General features: G+C 45.5%; 2 protein-coding genes across 5 annotated transcripts in view; both read left to right on the top strand.

The window, feature by feature from the left end:
• Window positions 1–12,495, top strand: part of LOC133347295 (protein PET117 homolog, mitochondrial) — a 22,670-nt gene extending 10,175 nt beyond the window's left edge. For 2 of the 3 annotated variants that reach the window (XM_061559438.1, XM_061559439.1), the window contains exons 2-3: window positions 9,673–9,838; window positions 11,757–12,495. In XM_061559438.1, coding sequence (XP_061415422.1) covers window positions 9,743–9,838; window positions 11,757–11,912 — 252 coding nt within the window. In that variant the 5' untranslated portion in view covers window positions 9,673–9,742 and the 3' untranslated portion in view covers window positions 11,913–12,495. Of the gene's footprint in view, window positions 1–9,417; window positions 9,839–11,756 lie in introns of those variants that run through there. The other variant, XM_061559437.1, reaches the window with a different exon arrangement.
• Window positions 12,062–24,354, top strand: KAT14 (lysine acetyltransferase 14). 2 transcript variants are annotated; one of them, XM_061559431.1, is made up of 12 exons: window positions 12,062–12,231; window positions 13,319–13,546; window positions 14,557–14,678; window positions 15,114–15,235; window positions 15,949–16,133; window positions 17,484–18,002; window positions 18,812–19,106; window positions 19,893–20,199; window positions 21,362–21,498; window positions 22,216–22,391; window positions 22,707–22,897; window positions 24,012–24,354. In XM_061559431.1, the coding sequence occupies exons 1-12, from the start codon at window positions 12,117–12,119 to the stop codon at window positions 24,183–24,185; spliced, it is 2,571 nt and encodes an 856-aa protein (XP_061415415.1). In that variant the 5' UTR covers window positions 12,062–12,116; the 3' UTR covers window positions 24,186–24,354. The 2 variants fall into 2 exon arrangements, with proteins under 2 accessions (XP_061415415.1, XP_061415416.1); XM_061559432.1 differs by lacking the exon at window positions 12,062–12,231 and adding an exon at window positions 12,251–12,401.

Below are 24,354 nucleotides of genomic sequence, written 5' to 3'. Positions count from 1 at the left end.
ACACCGACAATTCATCATGTTTTTCATCGAAAGTTTTGGGCTAGTAGTGTTAGCGAGCACGTGTTAGGGCTTGCACGGCACGTGGTGCGTGGGATGGTGCGTGTAAGTGGTCATCACGATGCAAGCTGTACATACACACACGCATCCACTTTGATCTCGTATGTCCATTGCAATGTAACCACACAGTGATTCTTCGGGGAGTGTGTGTGATACAAACCCGTGCGACTATTTCCAAAAACAGGTTGTGATTCTCGCAAAAGTCGGCAAAACACGTTGAGCTAGCCTTACCTGCCCAAGGCCAAACGTCATTATGCGCTTAGTAAAAATACAAGGCTCCCCGTGTTGTCTTGAATAGGTGCTGTCAGCGAGCACCTATTAAGGCCGGCAATGGCGCACGAATGGGCGGTGTGGCTCCGTACGGCGCTTGTGCCACGCTAGGTGCACATTGAGTGAAGCCACGTGAAGTGTCGAAGACCCCCGCTGGCAGAATGTCACGGAACAGACCCAGGGTGCCATGGGTTGACTCACTGAGATAACTGGCAGACGCGGCACGTGTGCTCCCCACTGTGGCATCACACGAGCTCACCGCATGTACGAAACCAAATGACCATCATTAGCCTCTTCCCTAGCGCTGACGGCATCGCCTCTCTTCTAAATGATTATGGTCAATAACAAAAAATGCTGGTACACGACAAGACTTAACGCCAGAGTGGCGGCTTTTCTCCAGGCTTTTCCGCACACCCTTGGAAACGTTGCAAACGAGAGATGTTCCATCTCAAGGGATTTTGAAGATTTTGTTTTCCATGTGAAAATATTCTAATAAATACAAATCAAATGCTGCGTACAGTAGAGGGTGATGACAGCTGGAGCAGAACGCACGGCAGACAAACGCAAATGAGTTCGTTATTCGGCACGTTTGGCGTTTGGCATTTGTTTAAAGTTTGTTTAACGTTCAGTGTCTTCGTCCCACCCATCATGAATATTATTTGCATGCCCCTCCCCTCCTCCCCATCCTTTATAAACAAGTTCAGGTTACAGGGCAATGATGAGCAAAACAAAATTCCCCTCGCATAAAACGCTAATTGTCCCACCCCATATGAGAATTAAACGAGTCCACCCAACAATGCATGTGTGCATGTTGAACTTCTTTCGCACCGTACGTAGCCAACTGTGCTAATCGGAGGCGCGGGTGGTCATATCTAATTATAGAGTGGCAGCCGAGGCATGGAACGGCGTGCGACACATTTGCACCTGTCGGGTATGCGTGTTAAAAAGAGAAAACGTACGCATGCGCGTGCTTGCGTCGACGTATTCCCCTCTGGTTGTGTTGTAATGCACACACACACACACAGAGAGAGATGGCTGCCATCGTGTGTGGCCAATTCCCGTCTCGGTTGTGAAATGTGTGCGGTGGTGCGTGACCCGGACGGGTGCAAACCTGAAGAAGCTCGTCTGCTGGGTCACCTTTGGAGCACTCCAACCAGGGGGGGGTGGGTGGGGGGACCGTTTCCTTACCGGAGGGCCAAAACAGGACTCTGAATATGTTAGTTGTGCGACAACATTAACATTGGTAATGGTGTAGCCCTGCAATTAACTACTTAACTATTAACAAACTAACTGGCCCCACTGAGCTCTACAACTCGTTTTCAGAATCGACCTTGCTATCACAAACGATAGCTCAAGAGTAGACAAATACTCGAAACGCATGTTTCTAAATGTGGAGGGAACAAACACAAAGGACCCGGAGAAAACCCCACGCCATCACGGGGCGAGAGAGAGAGAGGCACGCAAACTCCAAATGTACAACAGGCGTCATGGTCGGGATCGAACCCACGACCTCCTGTACACCAGGCGAGGTAGTTAACATCTCGCCACCGTGGCAGAAGGGCCTCCGATACTCGATGAAGAGGGGGTGAACAGAGGCGGTGAGGGGGGGCTGGTATTAAGTAATTTCGTCCATTGATTAAATTGCCACGCTGGGAGTTCGAATCGCACCGGCGGCCTCTGGATTGTAAGTCCGCTTTTATGTTTGTTTAAATAATCTGAACGTGTTACGTTTACTGCTCGACTTTTCTACGTGCGCAACATACCCGTTAACCGCATTGATAACGGTCTTTATATATCTTCTTGGTTCTTTCGGTAAAGTCTCGTAGAAGGGAAATAATAAAATAATAAAAATAAGACAATAAAATTAAATTCTCACGACGTTTCGGCCACAACACAAGCAGCCGTCCTCAGGTGAAGAAACAGAGCTGTTGGAAAGACAGCGCTCCAATGATTTCCGACAGCTCTGTTTCTTCACCTGAGGACGGCTGCTTGTGTTGTGGCCGAAACGTCGTGAGAATTTAATTGTATAGTTTTATTTTTATTATTTTATTATTTCCCTTCTACGTGACTTTTCTGAAAAAAACCAAGAAGATGAATCCATGCAGTCACGAAAGCTTTAAATCGGTCTTTATATCGTTTATTTTCTTTTCATCATAAAATTCAACAGTAATGCTGCAACAACAACAACAATAAAAAAAAACCCACACCATAACGACCGCAGCTGGCACTCTGCACTCGAGTTCTGGTTTGAGCTTTGCCGGGTGCAACCAACGCCGTCCGGACTTTAGCTTCGTATTGACCCGTGCCACAATTCCTCTTGCACACAGACCGTTGGTCACTGGGCCATATACCCCAGGCGGCCGAGTGGCCTTGGCTGGCGGACCGCACGCACACACACGCGCAATATAACGACGACGTTGTTTGTCCATCGTTGAGCGAGTCAAGCTTAGCGTGGCACGGCTTGGTTCCCCGAGCCATTGCGGCTGAACGTTATTCGTGAGTCTGCGCGCAGGTGAACTTGGTATTTATGAAGGTTTCAGTGAATAATTACTCTGTGTGCGTGGGTGCATGCATGCGGTGGTGTTGGTAGCGGTTAGCGCTGCGCTACGAACCCGGGTGACCCGAGTTCGATCCCCGCTCACGGCCAATACCGATGACGATTATCTGAACCGGTCCTGGGCCTCCCATAGGTCGACTCAGCCTCAAATGAGTAACTGCTGCGATGTATGAACATCGCCATTAGGGAGACAAAGGCGGCCGGGCGTGGTGCTGGCCACCCACCCCCTTGTTTGCCGTTCCGGCCTTTATAGGTGCTCGCTAACAGCACTTGCCCCTACCGTCTGTTAAGGCTATACGGGGGATCTTTGTCTTTGTAGCGGTTCGCGTACTGCGCGAAGACACCAGCGACCCGAGTTCGATTCCCGCTCACGGCCAACGCCAGTGACGATTATCTGAACCGGTCCTGGGCCTCCCCTAGGTGGACTCAGCCACAAATGAGTACATACCTGGAGCGGTGTGCAAAGATCGCCACTAGGGGGACAAAGGTGGTCAGGCGTGGTGTTGGCCACCCCCCCCCCCCCCCCTCGTGCACTTTCCCCAAAAGTCTGTTCAAGGCTATACGGGGGTCTTTGTATTTGCTTGTTTTGGGCAGACGGTGGTTAGAATGCTTTGATAAGTAGGCGGTGTTGGGTATTAAAGCTCAAAGTGTGTGCAGGCTACTCACACAATGATTGCTACTCTCTCATTATTTATTCACCCCCAATTATAATATGTTCAAGTACTGTTATTTTGTTACGTTGCCCACGTCTATACCATGCCCCTCTGTATTTACCAAGCTGCACGGGCAGAGCGTGGTGAAGTATGGTCAAAATAGCCCGCACGACCCACACAGAATGGGTTGACAAAAGCGATGTACATATACGGAGAGATGGGGGGGAGCTGAATGTTAATTTCATACATTTAGATCACTCGGTCAATCTCTTCGTTGTCAAATTAGTTTCGTGAAGTACACATTTTTTTAATTAAAATAATTTTTAAAAGAACAACTACAGTATGTATCTCATTGGAGGCCTGCATAGGTTACAAAAGCAAACAAATGCACAAAAACACGAAACATTTTTGTTTTCCACCACACATTTAACCTGAGCTCAAGTCCTGCCAAAAAAGAAACACGTTTAAAGTTTGAGAAAGCCACAGGTGTGGCTGACAGGTAAGTGACAAAAGCTGTGAAAACACCAAGATGACATGGACAGTTTGCATTAAATGGTTACCACGAGGACAATGGATTGGGACTGGCACCACAAATCCATCATTAAACCGGCAGCCACCACAAATGCAATTTGGAATTTCCCCTCTGGGGTTTTTTTAATTAACAAGCAAATGCCTCTTTGCTTCACCACTTCTGTGGGGATGGGCTGCGGGGATGATAATAATAACAACAACGAATCCATCGGCGTGTAGGGACCACTAAAAAGGTGGGGAGTGGGTTTGGGGGACTTTAGAATTCCTTGTACACAAGTCAAGCGCGGCGCACAGGTGTGGGCTACGGAACATTTTGTCGTGAATTACCAATGTGCTTTGATTGCTTTGTTCGGTTACTTTTTGAAAATACGCTATTTGTCATGCTTTTAAAAGAACTTTAGATTTTTTTTTTTAGGCAGGCATTCATATAATTAACCCGCTAGATTAAAAAAACTATCTTTGGTTTAAATTTCGATTTAAAGCTTTCTTGGTTCTTTCGGTAAAGTCACGTAGAAGGGAAGTAATAACTTTTATGGAATCCCACCCCGTAGTGGCGGTTGAATTTCGATTTAAAGCTTTCGTGACTGCAGGGATTCATCTTCTTGGTTCTTTCGGTAAAGTCACGTAGAAGGGAAGTAATACGTTTTATGAAATCCCACCCCGTAGTGGCGGTTAAATTTAGATTTAAAGCTTTCCTGACTGCAGGGATTGTTGTCTTTCACTGGCAGCACTTGGAACATTGGAAAATGGATGAGGATATTTAAATGTTAAACTGAACTCAAAGATATCAGGAAATATAGCAGTATATCATTGGACAGCTCAGCCGTGTAGAATACGTTTGTGATTCCACTGCTGGATGGAGGTGTCCCCCCCCCCCCCCCCCACGACGCTGTGGCGATCGTAGGCGTTCGACCATACTTCACCATGCTGGTCAGTGCAGGTTGGTGGGTGGGGTGTTGGAGGGAACCTGGGCCACTTTTCGTATCAATCGCCACCGACGTGAGCCCCGGTTGGATATTGATCTCGGGTCGCCTGCTAATTACTCTCTTCAACTTATCGATAGAGCAATGTGGTTTACTTTATTCAAAGATACAACACTTCGATTATGGTAAATGCTTTACTTAGGTTCCTATTTGTGGGCTTCAGTGACGTGCGGTGAGGTCGATGGCTGGGGATGCATTGGCTCGTATCAGAGCCAGATTTACACAGAGGGGGGCGTGTCCTCACTGAGGGGGGCGTGTTAGACACGCCCCCCTGAGTGAGGCAGATGTAATAGCTGCCTCCCCTAATGCTTTTTCATTGCAGTTTTATGACGAGATCAGCGAGCCTCAGTATCTTTATACATATACGTGAAATAAGTTACCTAGACTATGGAAGGCGATGACATGCAATGAAGGGGTCTACAAACATTACATTGGTGACATACTGAGATAGTAACAGGCACGCGCTTATTGCCCGCGCTCCATCCAGTTTCTGAGGGGTTGCGCAATCAGAGGGGAGGCTGAGCTCGTCGCTGCCTCACCTCTCGTCTCTCACTGTATTTGCAGCGGAGCTCCGAATATTTGGCGATTTTGACTATAAAAATTACTGGAATCGTACATAAATGACATTTATAACAGATGAGTGGAAACATCTTAATTTTTATTTTATTATTCTTTTGTGTTACTTTTAGTAACAGCTATTTTCATTGGAGTATGCAGGTGAGGCTATGCCTCCCCTGCCTCCCCTGACCGCACGTGACTGGTGGGCTTCATGCTATATAATTACAAGAACACTGCAGGCACCTTAGACATGGCGACAAAGTGGGCTCTTTTATGTATGGCACCAGCCTGCTGTGCATACACATTTAGAAACTATAAAAACCCAAGAAATGCTCTTGTTTAACTTTGTGATTATAGGGTTCTGTGTTCTGAGCAGGGCTACAAGATTTTTTGGGTAAATAGCATCTAAACCTCCGGACAAAAGAGCCCATATTGGCCTCATTTACAAAGAATGGAGATCTAAAAAACGAAGTACAAATGTTTGAAAAGTTATTATTTCTGAATCGCATTTCTTAACAATGAAAACATGTATAAAGTTGTGGACATTCTCCAATCCCGCATCCCTGTTCCCACACACTTGTATCTTTACTAGTGAATTGACCGTGCTTATCTTATAGAACAAATACGTTTCATTTACAGTTTTAATGTTTTGTTTAAATACTTATTAGGCATGCATAGTCATATTATTACACGTATTTAAATGCTTGCATTACATTTCACATTTATAGCATTTCGTGTATTTTCCCAAAAAATATATACGTAGGCTTTGATGACCAATATACTGATTCATAATTGGTTTATTTTTTTATTAGGACGTGTAAAAATGCGTGTCGTAAACCCTCCTCCACCCAACAGCCAATTAATACAAGTGTCACGTGCATCAAACGTGCAAAATGTATAACTGCTTCAGCACCACTGGCGTGTTGGAGAGTAATCTCGCAACATTTAAATCGGTACGAAATTTCTTTCAATGCGTCTCCAATTTTAACATGATGTAGTTTCAATGAATAATGTTTAGACAGATTGTCAATCCACTGCTGGATGAAGGCCTCCTACATACCGTGGGGGATCTGGGGTTTAATTGGCGATACACACGTCACTGTGCTGAGAGCAGAGATATACAATACGTACATCAAAGGATGCTGTCGAATTGCTGTGCACTGCCTACAAGTTGTATTGCCATCCAAGTACTATGAGGGCCCAAACCTGCTTAGCTTCTTAAATCTAATGCGATCGGGTGGATACTGGGCAATTTGGCCACAGCGTAAAGAAAAAGGGGATTTTAGTTTGCTGCGGTAAATTGGTAACCAGGTAAAAATGCCCATAATTATTACAGAGGATACAGCTCTGTCTTTTATATACTATGCTGGTGTCCATATGAGAGGACCGGTTCTCATATCACTTGCCATTTTCCAAATTCGATCTCTGGCGATGATTAATAAAAGTAGTAATTGTTGGTGAGAGCGCCCTCTCCACTCTCACCAACAAGCACTGATCAGGATGGGGAAGAATTTAACAACAACAACAAAAAACCTCCATGACTGACTTAGCCTATTTGTGAATTGAGAATGGCTGGAATTTAGAAAAAGTTTGAGATGTGAATTAGCTTTTAAAATATTCGTAGGAAAACTACTGTTTTCAGATGCTGTCGTACAAAAATGGCAAAAAAATTCAAAACACACCCACTCTTGCATGGATTACAAACGTGCAGGTATCCACGTGCTGATAAGTGCTTTCCTACATGCTGGGTGTTTAGGTCCCAGCTCGTAACAGCTCCATTGTTCTCATCATTTGTCATTGCAATCCGGTTTTTCTTGTACACGTCTAGCCCAGGACAATTTGTCGCAGCCACGTTGTGTGGCAACATTCGTAACATTTTAAAACTGTTTCAAATGAAGCCACTTGACTCCACCTAGCCGTAAAGGAACCATCTTGGTTCGGTATTATATAATAGCAAAAGTTCTGATTTACAGTGCTTCGTCAAGCCACTGCTGGAGCTGAGGCCTCGCCGCGTTGTCAGCTATGCGGGTTTGTTGTTGTATCAGACAGTACCATGCTAGTCAGTACAGGTTTTCCAATGGGGGGAGGGGACTCAAAACTGATTAAGATATCAATTGCTGTTTATTTTGGCTGCACGGTAGTGTTGGATGTCATTGGGAATTTTGAAATAAAATTCCCTTATGACAATGAGCTCAAAACAATAATTGAAAAGTTCCTTTATTTGCGTCTCATATTTTGTTCACAGGACGACAAAGATAATTTTAAAAAAATACACTTAAATGTAATGTACGCACGAACATTATTTTCTCTAAATGTATGTTGGTTCATCTATAGCAATTTAAACACAGATATGCAAGGTTATCACAATCAGCCGTGTTGTATCCACTGCTGGATGAAGGCTTCACCGCATCGTCGCCGTCTCATGTTCATGCGATGCCACAATCTAGTCCACTCCTGACCCAGCCAGCTGATCTAATCGCACAATCTTCATGGTGATTGTCCTCACGGCTTTTGGTTGCCATTTCATGGCCGGTCTCATCCACTGATCAGCATCCATTCTAGAGATTGATATCCCTACCCAAACCTACTTTTCTTAAGTCAACAGCGTGGTTCTAATTTGCATAAGTTATCTTAACGACGACTTCCTCTTTAACAGCTTATTACCAAGCATTGATCTCATCGTGCTTCTGTGTGTACTATTCAGCTTTTGTCCCATGCTCTAACATTTTATTGAATAAAAACTTTCTTTTTCATGTACATGAAATGTGCTTATTAATATAAAGTGATTTTTTTAAAGCACTCCATCCTACTCTTGCTCACCTCCTTTATTTATATTAATACCCTAGTTTGCCTTCAATAATTGTGCCAGACAAACATATTGTATTGTGTTTCCAATTGTGATTTTTACAATAATTATTCGTGTTAAGCTTTCTCCAATAATTTATTGGAGTTCATTTATATCGATTTCTTATAATGACTATTCCATGAGCAAAAATATATAAGATGGTTAATAATTTCACCATTAATTTTCATGACCAAATTCCAGAAAATATCTTGTCGCTGAATATCGTGGCTCCCCTTGATATTTTATGTAAGTGTTACTTTATGTAGCGGTTCCATGTTTATAAATTGATTTAATATTTTCTACATGTTTTAATATGGAATTGGTTTGTGGCAAATATCAACTCGCTGTGAGCTTTAGAAATTTCCATCATTAAAATTTAACAACGCAACACATTCGTCAATAACTCTGCCGTTAAAGGGAAACAATATAATAGGCGACGTTTCGGGCAATTACCCTTTTTCATTGCGTATATGCTCTCTTTCTCGAGAGAGGGAAGACGTGGATTCGAATTTACATCACTGGGTATCAATGTACCACAGTGTAATGGATACATGTGTGCACTCCAGCACAAATTCACAGTCATATCTTTGACTTTCTAGATTTGAAGCTTTCGTGACTGCAAGGATTCATACTCTTAGGTTTTTTCGGTAAAGTCACGTAGGTAAAAAATAAAATAATAGAAATAATAAAAGTTATTTATAATTTTTTTCTATTTTTTCTATTTATTACTTATTTGTAGAAATAATAAAAATTCTTTATAAAATCTATTTCTATTATTTTTATTATTTATTTTTACATACGTGACTCTACCGACAAAACCTAACCGTATATGTATCTTTGACCTCTAAGATGCGCACGTGCGCTCACCAATGCAGCAGCAGCAACAACAACGACGGAGCCAACCAATCTCACGTAATGCCCTGATGTCGAACAACTCCACGTCCACAGTTCGCCTCTAGAGGCATCAGTAACATCCTAGATTTGAAGCTTTCGTGACTGCAAGGATTTTCACACTCTAAGGTTTTTTCGGTAAAGTTACGTAGGTAAAAAATAAATAAAAATAAAATAAATAATAAAGCAATAGAAGAAAGCAAAATTTTTTTTCTTCTATTAATTATTTTATTATTATTATTTTTTTCCCTACGTATGAGTATCAGTAACATCCACACAGCATCAACCCTTCCCATCCCCTCCTCGTGTTGTTACTGCGGCTCCCAGCCATGCGTGGCGATCGGACAGGGTCACCCTAACCACCACGACCACCCCACCAAATCGACTCCTCTTGGCCATGTCCACCATCTCCAAGGTCACCCTGGGCCTTGCCGTGGTCTTCACGGTGTCCACCGTGGCCGGAGTCCACCTCAAGCAGCAGTACGACAGGCAGGTGGGTGCTGGCGAGGCGACACAGATTGCTTACTAGGCCGCAACTCGAGCACACCGGCACTCGGATAGCGAGCGCTGCCGGGGGAGGCGAGGCTCAGCCCGGCCGAGTGAATCCCGCCTGGCACCCCCCCCCACCCCCCCGGGCTTTTATCGTTTTTCACGGCGGCCAGTGCACACGCTGGCCACTGTCTATATATAGTTTTGGTAACCACAGCGATTCCTTTTGTTGTAAAGAACACAATTACGAGCGTGGGGATTTGAATTAATGTAGAATAACGCGAATCTTGGCTCGAAACCTTCGCGGCTTTGCGGTAAATCGGGCCTCGAACTCGCTGCCACTTCACGAGGATTCGAGACTTTTCGTTAAGTAGAGCACGCAAAAGACGTAATTGTGTTTAAGAGAGGTTTATAATCCACGAATAGTGATATTGCCTAGGTTATAAGAGTTCCGCGTTTTATAAATGTACTTACCCTGGGGTTTGCCTGTGATCTTAGGGAATAAGTGATGCTTAATGGTGCATCTGGCTCTGTAAGCGTTTAGAAATTGCAATTGAATGTTAAATATTATTAATGTAACGTGGTCTCGTTTCGCCGAAATTAACATTGCACCCTAAGGATGAGCTATGAGTACAATGCTACTTTTACCAGTGAAACAATAGAAACCTAAATGCTGAGTTGGCTAAAAGATATTTTATAGAATATTGAATGAACACTTATAACCCCACCATCATCCTTAAAAAGTGTGGCCTTGTGAGCTTCAGGCGATATTATTGAAACGTAATTAGCCTCAAAGTTACCGTTCGATAAGAGCTTTATTAATTTCCATTGAAGGGTAAGCTTCATAGAGTTGTGTATGGCCTTTGTAAGTTAAAACAATTTTAAGGACCAAAAAATGTCCATCGTTAGGGGGTTAGATCTTCAGAAAAAAACTTTGATCCCTAAGTATACAAACTAAATTTCGATTTAAAGCTTTCGTGACTGCAGGCATTCATCTTCTTGGTTCTTTCGGTAAAGTCACGTAGAAGGGAAATAATAAAATAATAAAATAAAACATAATAAAATAATAAAATTAAAACATAATATATACAAACTAGTTTACAGTATTTACAATAATTGGAAGGATCCTAAATGCGCCAATTGTGTCCCTGTTTTGTTGAACGTCCATGTATTCCAACCTAGGGCATTACTTTTAAAGACGGAGCTAGTACTGATGTTGGTGTATATGTAGCCACTGAATGTCACTTGACTTTTGGTGACGTCTGTAACATTGCTAGAGATACTAAAGTGTAATTTTATTTATCCAGAAAATCCACGCTGCGTTTCAAGACGGTTTTTTTTTTCAGGCGGCTCCTGCATTGAGACGTTTGTTCAGATATTTTCAAAGTAAAGAGTCAAATGTGTGGGTAGAAACTGGAGTATCTGGAGAAAAATATCGTCCTAGATATTACATAGCACTCAAAAGGTAGCAGACAAGAAGGTTGAGGAACCAACTTTGCATTTATCCATCCGCTGGCCACCTCTCACCCCAGTGGGGTGTCGTATCTTCATTCTGCATGTGATTCGCTAACCCGTGACTCCAAAATATTGGGTTACAGGCATGTGCAGCAGCTGTATTCAGAGTAATAATATTGCCAAGGTGGCCTGGTGGCAAATGTCACGTCACACATTGAGCTGGCTGGTTTGAGTCCCCTGGGTGTCAGTGTCGCCCTTGGGAACACAATGGCCGTGCACTAAAAACACGGTTCAGCTTTTTCACTTGACACAATGTTGAGGCTCATTTCGACCCATAACATGTCAATATCCTCACAATGGCATAAAATATAATTACAAACACGTCCAATATTCATGCCCGTGCTTGTGTATATACGTCCACGTGTAAGCATTTGGTTTTGCATGTTGTGTGTGTCTTGTGTGTGCAGAGACTGCGTGAGGGTGTGTACCGTGACATTGAACGACAGGAGCGCAAGGCAGAGAACCTGCGGCGACTGCAAGAGCAGGCAGAGCTGTCTCGCATACTCGAGGCCGAACGCCAGCTCCAGTTGGCCGAACAAGACGGAGACACCAGCAAACACTAGCAAGTGCCGTCCTCATTACGAGACGGTGCTCCTGAAGCCAAACTACATTTTTTTCCTCTCCCCTCTCCTTGATCAGAGCCAGCTCTTAGGGAAAAATCAAGCTGTGCCCTGTATCGGATTGTGAATAAGAATAGCTGAAAGGCTGTATAAAACCTCATTGACACGTTGGTGTGTGTATGTGCACGAGTTGTCCGCATCACTTAAATGACGGATATGAAGAAGACTAAAGACTTAACTGTTGAAGCGGCCGAGGCTAAAGTGGACAGTGACATGGTCAGGACTGTCACCAGCCCAAAGGGTGAGGGTGATACTCCTGCGGGTAAGGATACAAGTGGAGAATGAACGTGGTTTCCAAGGAAGCAGGCACTGGAAAATCTGTGACCGGGAGTTATTGCGTGAAGAACGGGAGTGGTATTATTATAGACGTGTTGCACTTATACTGTGAGCACTTCCATCGCAAAGCAGCAAGAGATTTCTGCATCCTTATTGGTGATTTATTGTTGCTAAAGTGGGTTGCTACCCACTGTAAATGCTTGGTAATGGGCTGCTATCTGAAAATAAATACCTCCTATGGTTAAAGAAACTTGTTTCACATGTCTTTGTTAAGTACATATGTAGTATATCCGCCCCATGCTTTATTTTCATGATTGTGCCCTTTTTACAAAGTTCCGTTTTGCAAATGTTGACCGCTGTCAGCCTACTGACCTCAGTACTTTAGTAACAATTCTGTGTACAACTTTATACTGCTACGGCTTAGTAGCAGTAATGGATATAGTATGTGGCTAATAACTGGATTGTAGGAGTTGATTATTTTCTGTCATGTTAATCTGTACTGGAACAACAGTAGCATGTGTGGGTGTACCTTTAGCGGCTGCCTGTTTAAAGATTAATCCCTGCAGATGCACCGTTGGAATTCCCGTTCAGGTTGGGTAAGAAGCAATCAAAAGTCATGCATTGCAGCACAAGTGCCCTGGGTTGCACATTAAACTTAGTTTATAAGGACATGTGTATTATAACTATAGTGATTTGTGGACTGAATGTCTGATCAGCATGCTCACTGTGTGGCTCATGAGCCATTAAGTACATATGGGAGACCACTGTTCCCTTATTTTCCGGCTGTGTACGCACTTACTAAGGCAGGCTACTTGCCTGTTATTTAATTGTAAGGTATTGATCGTAGAATTCACAACAGGCAACAAATATAGTTCATTGTTTTTTTGTAAGCTAGGCATACTTGCATTTTATATTATAATTTACAACTGCAAACGAATATGTTTATCAAGAGCTCGGCAGTGAATTCCATCGGCACGTGAGTATTAGGTGCAATGAACAATACATTGATGTGTAAATGGCCTGTATAAGTGTGCACCGTCCGTCACACATGTCTACTGCTGTTGGATCTACAGACTGCAGTGGTGGCGCGTCCATGGCTGTTGAGACCAGCTCGGTGGAAGATTCTGGTGCAGCGAGCGGGACCCTGCCGGGCAAGAGACAGCCCCCGGGAGGCACCAGCGTTGTTGGCGCGGAGCCGTCGGACGGAGAGGATGGGAGTTCTATGCTGGAAGAGGGGGAGGTGGCATGGGCCGAGGAGTTGGCCTACCACTGTCAGAGCTGCCAGAAGTGGACTGTGGCGAGTAAGCAGTGCTCTTTTTCATCAGCAAAGCAGCTCCAATGCCCTGTTAAAATTAATGCAATGTCATTGTTGTCTGTAACGTCCCAGGGCTGGGTAAAGGCCTCGCCAAATTTGCTCCATACGTTTCTGTTTTTAGTCGTCCATTGGTGGCCTCCGAATGCTTTAACGTTATCTCGCCAACTCTTCCGCTGTCTCTTCCTCTGCTTCTTTTGTCTTCTGCATAGTTGGACATAGACATTTTATTTTTAGCTGGTAGAACCCGATGAGCGATGAAGTTCTTTTTCACAGGCGTCCAGCTCTAGTTTATTTTGTACATCTTTGTTCAGTTCTCACTTGGCCTGCGACTATCCACTTGATTTCTTTTGCATCACTAATGTAATATTAAAATGTTAATGTTTACTTGTTATTATTTCTTAATATTATTATTTTAAGATTTTGTACATTGTTCATATTGACTTAAAGCATGTTCACTGTGGTGCTTCGTTTGACTCGCATCATCCTTGAAAATGAGACTGTCTCAATGGGGTTATACCCGGTTGTAAAATATATGACTGCAATTGCAACAACAAAAAATGAATTACAGAATTAAACTGCTTCTTTTTACTTGAGGCACAGATGCTGCCACAGTTTTATTTTAAATTTAATAAATCAATGTTAATGTTTGTGCTTTTGTGGATTTCCATTGGCCTTTAAGGATATGCAGTTTTGCATGTACTGCATTGCCTTCTCTTGGCCGTGTCCCTGTTTGGCCCCAAGGCAGAGTCGGATGAGGCCAGAGTTTCAGAATTTGGCTCGGGCTCAGTTTGACAAATAGTCCGTGGCAAGTTGTGGTTCAGATGTGCCAGTGGTAAAGCGGTATAAGAAACTGCATCTCGATAGATTCTTGTTCAAGTGGAAAACATGTTTTGGTCAATAATTTTATCCTATTTAGACATTGATGTCGACAAAAGGTTGGTTAAAAAATAATTTAAATATTTAAATTAACCGTGTTTATTTCCTTGCTTGGCTCAGGTCAGCTGAAAGGCGATCCACCCAGTCACCTGAAGGGAGACAACTTCTTCAAGTTCTGCTGTGTTGACTGCTCGCCAGATGGACGAGAGACCTTTGAGAGAATGAAACTGACCTGGCAACAGGTACCTCTAATCCGGCACGTGACAAGTCACATCAGAGGCAGGGTTATTCATTCACATGGAGGTCGTCATTTGGACATAACACTCACTTAGACAAGTAGCGGGGTGCAATCACATGGCAGTATAGTAAGTAGGTCACTGAATTATATCATGATTTTTGAATTACCATTGTGTATGATGCAGTTTACTTTTTTCTATATGGCACATGGATCATTGAACAAGTACAAATCGGAGACATCGACAACTTTCAAGTAAATTGTTACGAGATGGGATGATGGCTGATGGTCGAGACTGTTGACCAAATGGCAGCTTTAAAGCGAGAACGCGTCCGACAGGACAGCTGTTGCAAAGAGGCATTGATGGCAGATAACTGTTAATCAGCATTGGATAGACATGGCTGATGATGATGGTAACACGTGTGTGTAACATGTTCTGTAGGTTGTGATGCTGGCTATGTACAATCTGTCACTGGAAGGTAGTGGCCGTCAAGGCTTCTTCCGTTGGAAGGAAGACATTTGTGCGATCATCGACAAGTACTGGACCCTTCTCTTGGGAAACAGGTTAGTCCGCAACTGGTGGTTCACAAAGCATCCGATGTGACCCAGTAGAAATGCATGGAAGATGCTACTCCAATGGAATAAGGAAGATGCGATTTTGGATACATTAAATCAATTGAACAGAAATGTCTGTCTTGTATTTGATAGTTATGTTTGTACTAGCACAAAATCATGTAGCATAACTCGCCATTATAATCACAGTATAATTCATTTTAAAAAGTATAACAAATAATATAAACACCTAGTACTACTGGATAGGCTTCGATCTGAGTACTTGACTCCTTGCCAGTCTCAACTTAGCTTGTAAGATTATCTGAGTGCTTGCCAGGCTCACAACTGCTTAGCTTCTAAGATTGTGTGATTTTGGGCACAGTCAGAGGGATTTGGTTGCTAGAGACAGTGATGAAGATAATGATGATCGTATAGTTCCATTATTGTTACTCATGTGGGAGTTCTCATGGTGCTTTTTCATAGCTCGTCTGCTGCTTGGATGCAAATCATGACACTTCATATTATTTATAAAGTAATAGATGTCTTTAATGACTATCAGTTATGGCTTGTTGGAAGCTTCCTGCATGTCGGGGGGGGGGGGGGGGGGGCGGCCAGTGTCTTTCAAGCAATCGACCACAAAATCGTGTTCGCCAAACAATTCTTAGTCGACCGATCGGCTTATTCGGCGGATCGTCTCGGGCGTCCGCCCGCCGCGTGTGCGACAGGAAGAAGACGAGCACGTGGTGGAGCACGGTGGCCGGCTGCCTCTCGGTCGGCTCGCCCATGCACTTCCGCTCGGGGGCGCAGCAGTTCGGAGAGCCGGGATGGTGGAAGCTGGCGCGCACCAAGCCTCCCTCGCTCCGGCCAGAACTGGAGAGCGTCCCTGCGCCTGGCGGGCAGCGTGGCCGAGGTCAGATCATGCTCCTCATGTTGTGGAGTGACTCATGCAGCCAGCTATGGCTGCAGAGTTTGGTAGTACATGTTGTTTACGTCGTTTATTGTGAAAATTCGGTCTCAGTTCCTGTGACCACTGTTTCATTGCTTTTATGGCTTTATTTTGGTGATTTTCGAAAGTTTTTTGGTTTGGCCATGTTTGTTTGTTGTAGTACAGAGTTAGACTGATGGCCTTAATCTAAGTTGTCTTGTGGTTGTTGTTGTTTGACTTGCATCTCACTGGGATTTTTGCACGCAGTGTTGGTGTACAGTGCTTTTTCTGCAATATTTTGCTGTCTTTTCTTGGATTTTCTGTTTGCACATAGTCACTTTAAGATGTTTTCTTGTTCATGTTTTTGTTTGTTACGGTTGCACCCGATTCAAGAGCCGAATGGCTCACAGGGCTATACCTAATAAATGAACTTTGAAGATCAGATTGATGCTGGGGAGTGGGTGGTGGTGGGCGGTGATCCGTTACGGGAGTTTGAGAAAGGAGAGAAAAGGAGCACCCTGAATAGGCTGTGTGAGCTGTTTTGTGAAGCGTATTGTACGGTGTGGAGAGTGTGTGATTGTATTTGTGTGACATGTAACAAGGAGTATGATACACATCTTTTATGTATGTATGTTGAACTTCTTTCACACCCTACGTAGTCGACCGTGCCAATCGGAGGTGCGGGAGAAGGGCAAGGGCTTTTGAACCATATTTGTGAGATAGTGCTAAAGTATGCATTGCTGTTGAATTTCCACCAGGAATGTTAAGGTTGTGGTTATTGCTCAGATCTGATAAGCCTGTTAATAGAAATGTTTTGTAGGTGTGGGGCATGCTTTAGAGTTCAGTGGGACAGACATCACCTCTTTATTAAAGACTACAACCCAATGTCCTGGCCATGAGAGCCAGCATTAAAACAAATTCCATCAAATGACATGTGAATAAAAAAACATCAGCCAATGTTTTCTTAAAATTAATGAATGTAAATATTGCTGGCCATTAGTAGGCATGTAATGTAATGATTCCAACCCCCCCAGTAATTTGAAGAATTATCAAGATTCTTGGTCGCAATAATTTTGTCTTGGTTTTTACCTGACCATTTATACTTTTCTCCTATTATTTTGTCTGGTTCAATACTTTTTTTATTGTGCTTTAATGTATCATAAGCATAACAATTACATGTTCATGTAATTATCCATAAATAATACAATCTCACAAACACGATCCTACACGTATTGCGAGCATAATAAATATTTGTAATCGATGAATGTATGCATTGTTTACACGCTTGCCGCATAAAGATGTCACATTGCCCACCCTTATCATTTCGCGACCCAGGTGCTAGCAAGCAGAGCGCGGAGCCGGCGGCACGCGTGGACAGCCTGCGCAAGCGTTCGGCTCGCAACGCCGTCGAGTCTGCCATGGAGCTCAAGGAGAAGCGACTGCGCACTACCGAGGCCAAGGACATGCGACGGGCCCAGCGCGAGGGTGCCGTCTCCCCGACCTCCATCCCGCCGGCCCGCGCCACCCCACGCTCCCGACGTGCCGGCGGCTCGGCCGTCTCCTCCGAGGGCGGCGGAGGCGGCGTCGGCGGCGGCGGCGGCGGCGGCGGTGCCACCGTGGGGTTGGAGCGCGGCGAGGTTCTGGACCACTCTTCGCTGCTCTCGTGCGACAGCGCCGGGGTCGGCGGTGGGGGCAGCAGCACGACGCCGTTCGGCAGCCCAGCGCCATCCCCGGGGCCAGAGCTGTCATCGTCGTCGGCGCCGGGCACGCCCCGCTCGCACGCGGCGACGCCGAGCCTCTTCTCGGCGGCCGACCTCGTGCCAGACGTGATGCCCCCACAGGCGCTACTGCACGGTGAGGTTAAGGCGACCAACAGAGATCGATTTTTTTCGAAACAACGTAAGGGAGGGGATGTAGTCCTGAAACGTTAAGCTTTTGAAATAGGCTCCTACGTAAATGGTATTTTTGAAAAAAATCTAAGGGTTTATTTGTTAAATATGAAATACTATAATTCGGGGTCTCAAGCGGGGCGATAGCTTCTCCCCTTGCATCTGCTACTGTTACCAAACGTCCTGGTATTGACCAGGACAGTTCTGGTGGTTTCAGAAAGGGTGTCATCCTTGAGTTGTCTTTACTCCATTCTCTGTCTGCTTCACTGTTGTAATTCGTTGTACTTTTCATATGTTTATATTATTTCTTTTGTCTCCTGACTTCTCACAAAATATACTTGAAACTTGTCAGTCAACTGCTGAATGAGGGCCTCTCCCCATGCCCTTTGGTCACGGGGGTTATTTGACCATACTTCACCACACTGGACAAACATGCCTTACGGATAGTCGTCAACAGTCATTATATGCGATACCATTTATTTGTCTTTGGAATCATCCGTTTCGCTGGAAGTTCTTTCATAAGCACTTCTGCGGCCATCTGGAACGCTCTTCCGATATTAGGAAGCCACTGAAGCTTTGCACTTTTAAATCCAGATTGAAAACTGCTTGATGTGTTTAGTTTGTTGTCTTTCCCCCCGCAACTCCGATTATCACGGTTGGTTACGTACAGTGCGGAAGACGTTCAACACGCATACACACGAAAAGAGCTGTGGCGTCAATACAGCGCGGTGTCTCGTAACGCCCGACTGTGTTGCCGGTTCTCGCTTTGTGCAGGGGACGACGAGGACATGGAGCTGGACGCCGTCATCGACCCGGGCGTGGAGTTCGTTCCCACCGTGAAGCCCGTGGCGCTGCGCCTCGCCGAGGAGGGTGGAGCCGTCAGGGTGGAGCGCGTGCGTGAGCCCGAGCTGGAGCCCAAGACAGAGGTGGAGGCCGAGGAGGAGGAGGAGGACGCGGCGGCGGCGGTGGCGGGGAAGCCGCACGGCGACACTCCGGCGGCCGTCGCCGTGGCGCGCGCAAGGGAGCACACCAAGGTGGAGCGCGAGGATGAACCCGCACCCGCTCCCAGGTTCGTGCGGATTCCCCGCGCAGGTTTTGTTCACTGTCAGTGCTCGCGGGACGCTGCCCCCGTGGCGCTGCGGTCGGTATGCTGGGCTTCAGAGGTCGTTGTTTTTCATCAGCCGGCGTGGCAGTTGAAACAATGGGCGATTTAAGAAAAAATCCGCCCACCACTCCTGTCTATCTAGCAGTGTAAATGATAAATGGGTGCACCACAGTTAGTCGATCGGCAGGTCGCGTGTGTTGGGGTAAACATTTAAGTACTTTCACCTCAGGATGTCAAGAGTAGACAATTTACCCTCTGGAGGGGCTCTAGTGTTCCGTCAAGTAGTGGAGTGAGTGAGAAAGCAATTGCAGGGCTGCACCTCTACCTTTTTTACTTTTTAGATGCTTGGAGGTGATGATTCGTTCCCCTTTGCAATTAAGTTAATTGTGGAGGTTCGTTGTCACTGTTTGATTTGAGGATCTATTCTTTGTTGTCAAATTTTTGCCATCTCGTTAGCATGTCATTTACTATTTCGTTTTCCAAATGTTAGTCTAACAGTATAATTAGCATGAAATCTGCATGATTCTTAAGGAAATGTATCATATGCGATGGATCTATCACCTGGGTCATAGCACAGTACACTAACCATTGTGACGCTGCTCCACAATGAGATTCAAACGTCAAGCCTTGGAGCTATGCTTCCCATTCATACTTGGCCCACTCCGGTTGGCATGTGTCCGCCATCGACAGCGAACGTCCTGGTAGCTAGCGATTCTGTGAAAATGAGCGCCTGCCGTCTGTGCGTGGCAGAATGATTTCGCTGAGCCTGTACGAGGAGAAGCTTCTGCTGCGCAGCCTCACCGGCTTCCCACGCGCGCTGGCCGCGAGCTCGGAGGCGCGTCGCCTGCGGCGCAAGCTGCTCGTGCGCCAGGCCAAGCGGGAGCGCGGGCTGCCGCTCTTCGACCTGGACCGCGCCGTCGAGAGGGCGCTGGCGCTTGTGCTGACGGGCGATGGACGCGAGGAGGCCCCGACCTGCCAGGAGGTGGCGCTCTCTGCCGCCGGCCTGCACGTCTACCGCACGACGAGCAGCGACTTCCGCGTGCTCGATCGCTACCAGGTGACGAGGCCGCGCTCGCAGTGGTGCCCAGCGCCGCACGCTGGCACCGGAGGTTTATGTGGAGAAAGAATCGCTGGCTCACGCCACTGCCGGCAGAAGGGCCTCCACTGCAGAGAGCTCTAGAGAGTCCCTCTAGAGGTACTGTATACGGCATACTCATCCACTTGGGCCAGACGTCTTGGTAGAGGTGGGAGTACCCACACTTTACTCCACTGCATGTGGCCTCCTGATCGACTAACAATACCCATTTGTACTGCACGGGTGGAAATCTGCCCATTGTTTCAAAAGCCGTAACGAAGGCATCGAAAGGCGGTTTCTGGATTGCAAGTCTGGTGTAGGTGTGCCAAGCATTATAGAACAGCAGCATCCATGATATACATGCCCGTAGTTACATTGCCTGTGACCGTATCACCTAGAAGATCTGGACCCTGGAAAGTCCTTGGATGGACGACCACCATGCATACACACATGTTGAAGGCTGGTGCGGGGCTACGTTGTGGGTGGACGGTGAAGGGGAGTGCAGCAAAATCAATTGTTGTGCTGTACTGTGCTCCCATATCTATGCTTCAAACCGGCACTGCCCGGCATGGTGAATTATGGTCAATTATATTCTTGGTTCTTTCGGTAAAGTCACGTAGAAGGGAAATAATAAAATAATAATAATTAACCCACTCATCCAGCAGTAAATTGACAAAGGGTTGTTCATGTACTTAAATTGCCAGGAATGGGTGGATGGTCTGGTGAAAAATAGGTATTTGTGAACTATTACAAAGTGCAGGCTTTTAAAAGTAAAATTGCGCAATGGTGCATAAATAATGAAAAATATCGACATCCAACAGGTTCAATGGATGCATAATTACTTAATGGCTTGTTTCGGAAATGTAGACCATTGCATTGTGGTCATGGCCAGCGAATGGAAGCTCAAATAATTGTAATGAATAGATCAACAAATTGTGCCTTCTTGGGAGCATGCTTGGTCTCCTTGCCTTTTATGTTGAGCTGGAAAAAATTCCTCAAATATTTACATCCCTCCATATTTCGATGACAGATGATTGACGACGCTGTTGGGGATTTGGATTTCCACTTGTCCACCCGAGGCTGCGAGGAGCGCTCACCGATTTTCTTTTTTGTTGCTTCGCCGCTCGTTCACTTCTTACCGCAGACAAGTTTCCCGGCGCTGCAGGTGTGGCGGCAGGAGCCCACGCACTTCCTGCAGCGCCTCGTTGGCAGCGGCGACGCTTTCCTGAACCGCAGCATCATCAGCCCTTACACGTCACGTGTGCTCAAACCATACATCAGGTACGTACGTACGTGTGTCTCTCTTTGCTCTTGTCAAAGCAGGTCGCTCACGCAAATGAGGCCATCCTGGTCTCATTGGAATTTCCACCTGATTAAAGAAAAAATGTACTTTAACTTGTCTGTTTAAGTTGACCAATATGCACTACTGCGCACCATACCATGATACTGCAACTTTGATTAGCACGGTTGGTTACATACGCTGCAAGTAAATTCAACATAGACACATACATGCCAGGAACTATCAAAATAATAGCTTTGTGTGAGCTGATGCACGATCACTGCCATTTCGTAGTTCCACTGATAATATAATCGAGTGCCTCCCCACATCAGTGCAGGCCGTGAAGGTTAATTTACCATACTTCTACATGCTGGTCAAAGCAGCTTTGTGAAGGCAGGGAGCATAGATGTGGAAACGTAAGTGCAGAACAATGCATTTTGGCCCCAATGGCCTGTACTGCCGACCACAATACCGCAAGGCCTATAACAACCTGTGTGTAGTCACCCATCCAATCACTCTGGCCAGGCTCAAGCCTGCCGAGCTTCCAAGGTTGGTACGTGATCAGGTGGATTCTGGGCGATTTGGTCACAAGCTTGCGTCAACTCTGGTGAAATAAATATACGTCACAGATAAAAGGGCACACCTATCCACTGCTGCTGTGGGATTGAGCGCGAAGGCTTGCTTGAACATTGAGATCTCTTCACTCGTTGTTGGACCAGGCGAGACATTGAGTCGAAGCCCCTCAAGGTGAAGCTCCTGGCAGAGATCAGGGCGTTCCCTCATCGCCACGACCCCACGTGGACCCCTGAGCCGGACGTGCCCATCGACTACTGCTACGTGCGACCCAACCACATCCCCACCATCAACTCCATGTGCCGCCAATTCTTCTGGCCCGGTACGCGATGCGTTCTGCGTCTGCATTGGTGCAGTAGATTGTTTTAAAACCCGTCCACGGTGACGTTTGAAATATTGCTGGTGCGTTAAATGTGCTGAATTCAAGTCGATTCCATCTTAATCGAGTACCTGGTGTGGTGTGTAAACATCAACACTGGGGGGAGACAAAGACGGGCAGGCGTGGTGTTGACCACCCCCCACCCCATTGTTCGCCATGCAGACATTAGTCGGTGCTTGCTAACAGCACTGGGCCCCAACAGTGTGTAAGTTTATACGGGGGGATGTTTGTGTTTGTGCGTATTCATTCGTGGGCCAGGCATAGACCTGTCCGAGTGCCTGCAGTACCCGGACTTCAGCGTTGTGGTCCTCTACAAGAAAGTGATCGTTGGGTTTGGCTTCATGGTTCCCGACGTCAAGTACAACGAGGCGTACGTGTCCTTCCTGCTGGTGCACCCAGAGTGGCGCGGCGCTGGCATCGGCACGTTCATGATCTACCACCTCATACAGGTTTGCGTGCGTCTTGAGCTCAGACCTATGTGCCTTTTTACGAGCCCTGCAAGGCGATCCATTTCCGGGATCTGCGACATCGGTTTTGGGGTTGTTGATACGTACTTCGCCATGCTGGTCAGTGAGCATGGGTTGGTGAAGAGGTGCCCAACACCGGTCCACACGTCACTCGCATTGATTTTAGCCCTGATCGGAAAGCAAGCTCTGGCATTCGGGTTTAGAGCGTAATGCGCTCCACCATTGACCTACATAAACCTCACCAATTTATCAAGAAGGGCTCCTCATATTAAGCTTAGTTATTTTATGTGCTGTTTAATTGTTTAAATCTTATTACCAATGTTTTATGAGTTGCATTGTAAACGTTTGTGTTATAACTATTGTTGTAATCTTACTTCTATGGTGAAAACATTGAACTGGTAGATTCCAGCCAATACAAACGTCTATAGGAGGAGACATGCATGAGCAGCATCTCGCAATGCTGCAATGCTGCAATGCTTTTCATCTTGGACCTTTGTGCATGGGTTATCATCGAGTACTATCAGGCCAGCAAGAGAAACCTTAGATCCTTCCCTTTAGTCTATATGAAAGAAAAAGCTAAGATTCATATTTAACATTTTGTAACTCACTTGCAATGGCTTTTGCATTGAAATACAAGACTATCTCAACTTTTCCAAATTGTATTTGACGATAAAATGCATGAATACCACATGGCTGACCTACTTTTGAAATCCTCTTATAAAGTGCTCCCACTTTCTTTGGTTAATTTAGTTGAAGTGTTTTTACTGCAGTGGTTTAAACATAGCATGGTGGTTACTTTTAAGACTTCATGTGCAGTATGCGCTCCAGTGTGCTTTTACGAAGTTACTACTGCAGTGCTTTGCTTTTTTATATTGCAGAAATTACCTTCATTTCATGGTTAAACTGAAAATGCGTAAAGATTAAACACAAAAGTGGCACTTTTAACTTAGCAGCTTACACCTCTAATCTATGGCTCGTTCGTAGGCACTACAGAGAACATTTTAAACAGTTAACGGAGCCAGAGTAATAGCAACAGTCCTAAACTTCAACCAGTCGCATTTAAATAATCAAACACGTTTCCCCTCTGGTCTTGCAGACATGCATGGGTAAGGACATCACCCTGCACGTATCGGCCAGCAACCCTGCCATGCTGCTGTACCAGCGGTTTGGCTTCAAGGCCGAGGAGTACATCCTGGACTTCTACGACAAGTACTACCCACTGGACAGCAAAGAGTGCAAGCATGCCTTCCTGCTGCGCCTGCGCAGATGACCGCGCCGCTCGTCGACTCAATGTTTGTGTGCGAGGGTCGAATTTGTCTTTTGCGTGCAGCTTGGTGTGTGGCCCCCCTTTAGTATGTATGGAAGGTCAGTTTACTTGAGATGTGTATATAGTTTTCATAGACTCACACTTGTGTAGAATATGACTTTGTTATTTGCAA

The sequence above is a fragment of the Lethenteron reissneri genome, chromosome 25, assembly GCF_015708825.2.
Source record: "Lethenteron reissneri isolate LAM-NWPU_2019-01 chromosome 25, ASM1570882v1, whole genome shotgun sequence".
NCBI classification, from domain to species: domain Eukaryota; kingdom Metazoa; phylum Chordata; class Hyperoartia; order Petromyzontiformes; family Petromyzontidae; genus Lethenteron; species Lethenteron reissneri.
This window is presented reverse-complemented; position numbering and strand designations above follow the sequence as displayed.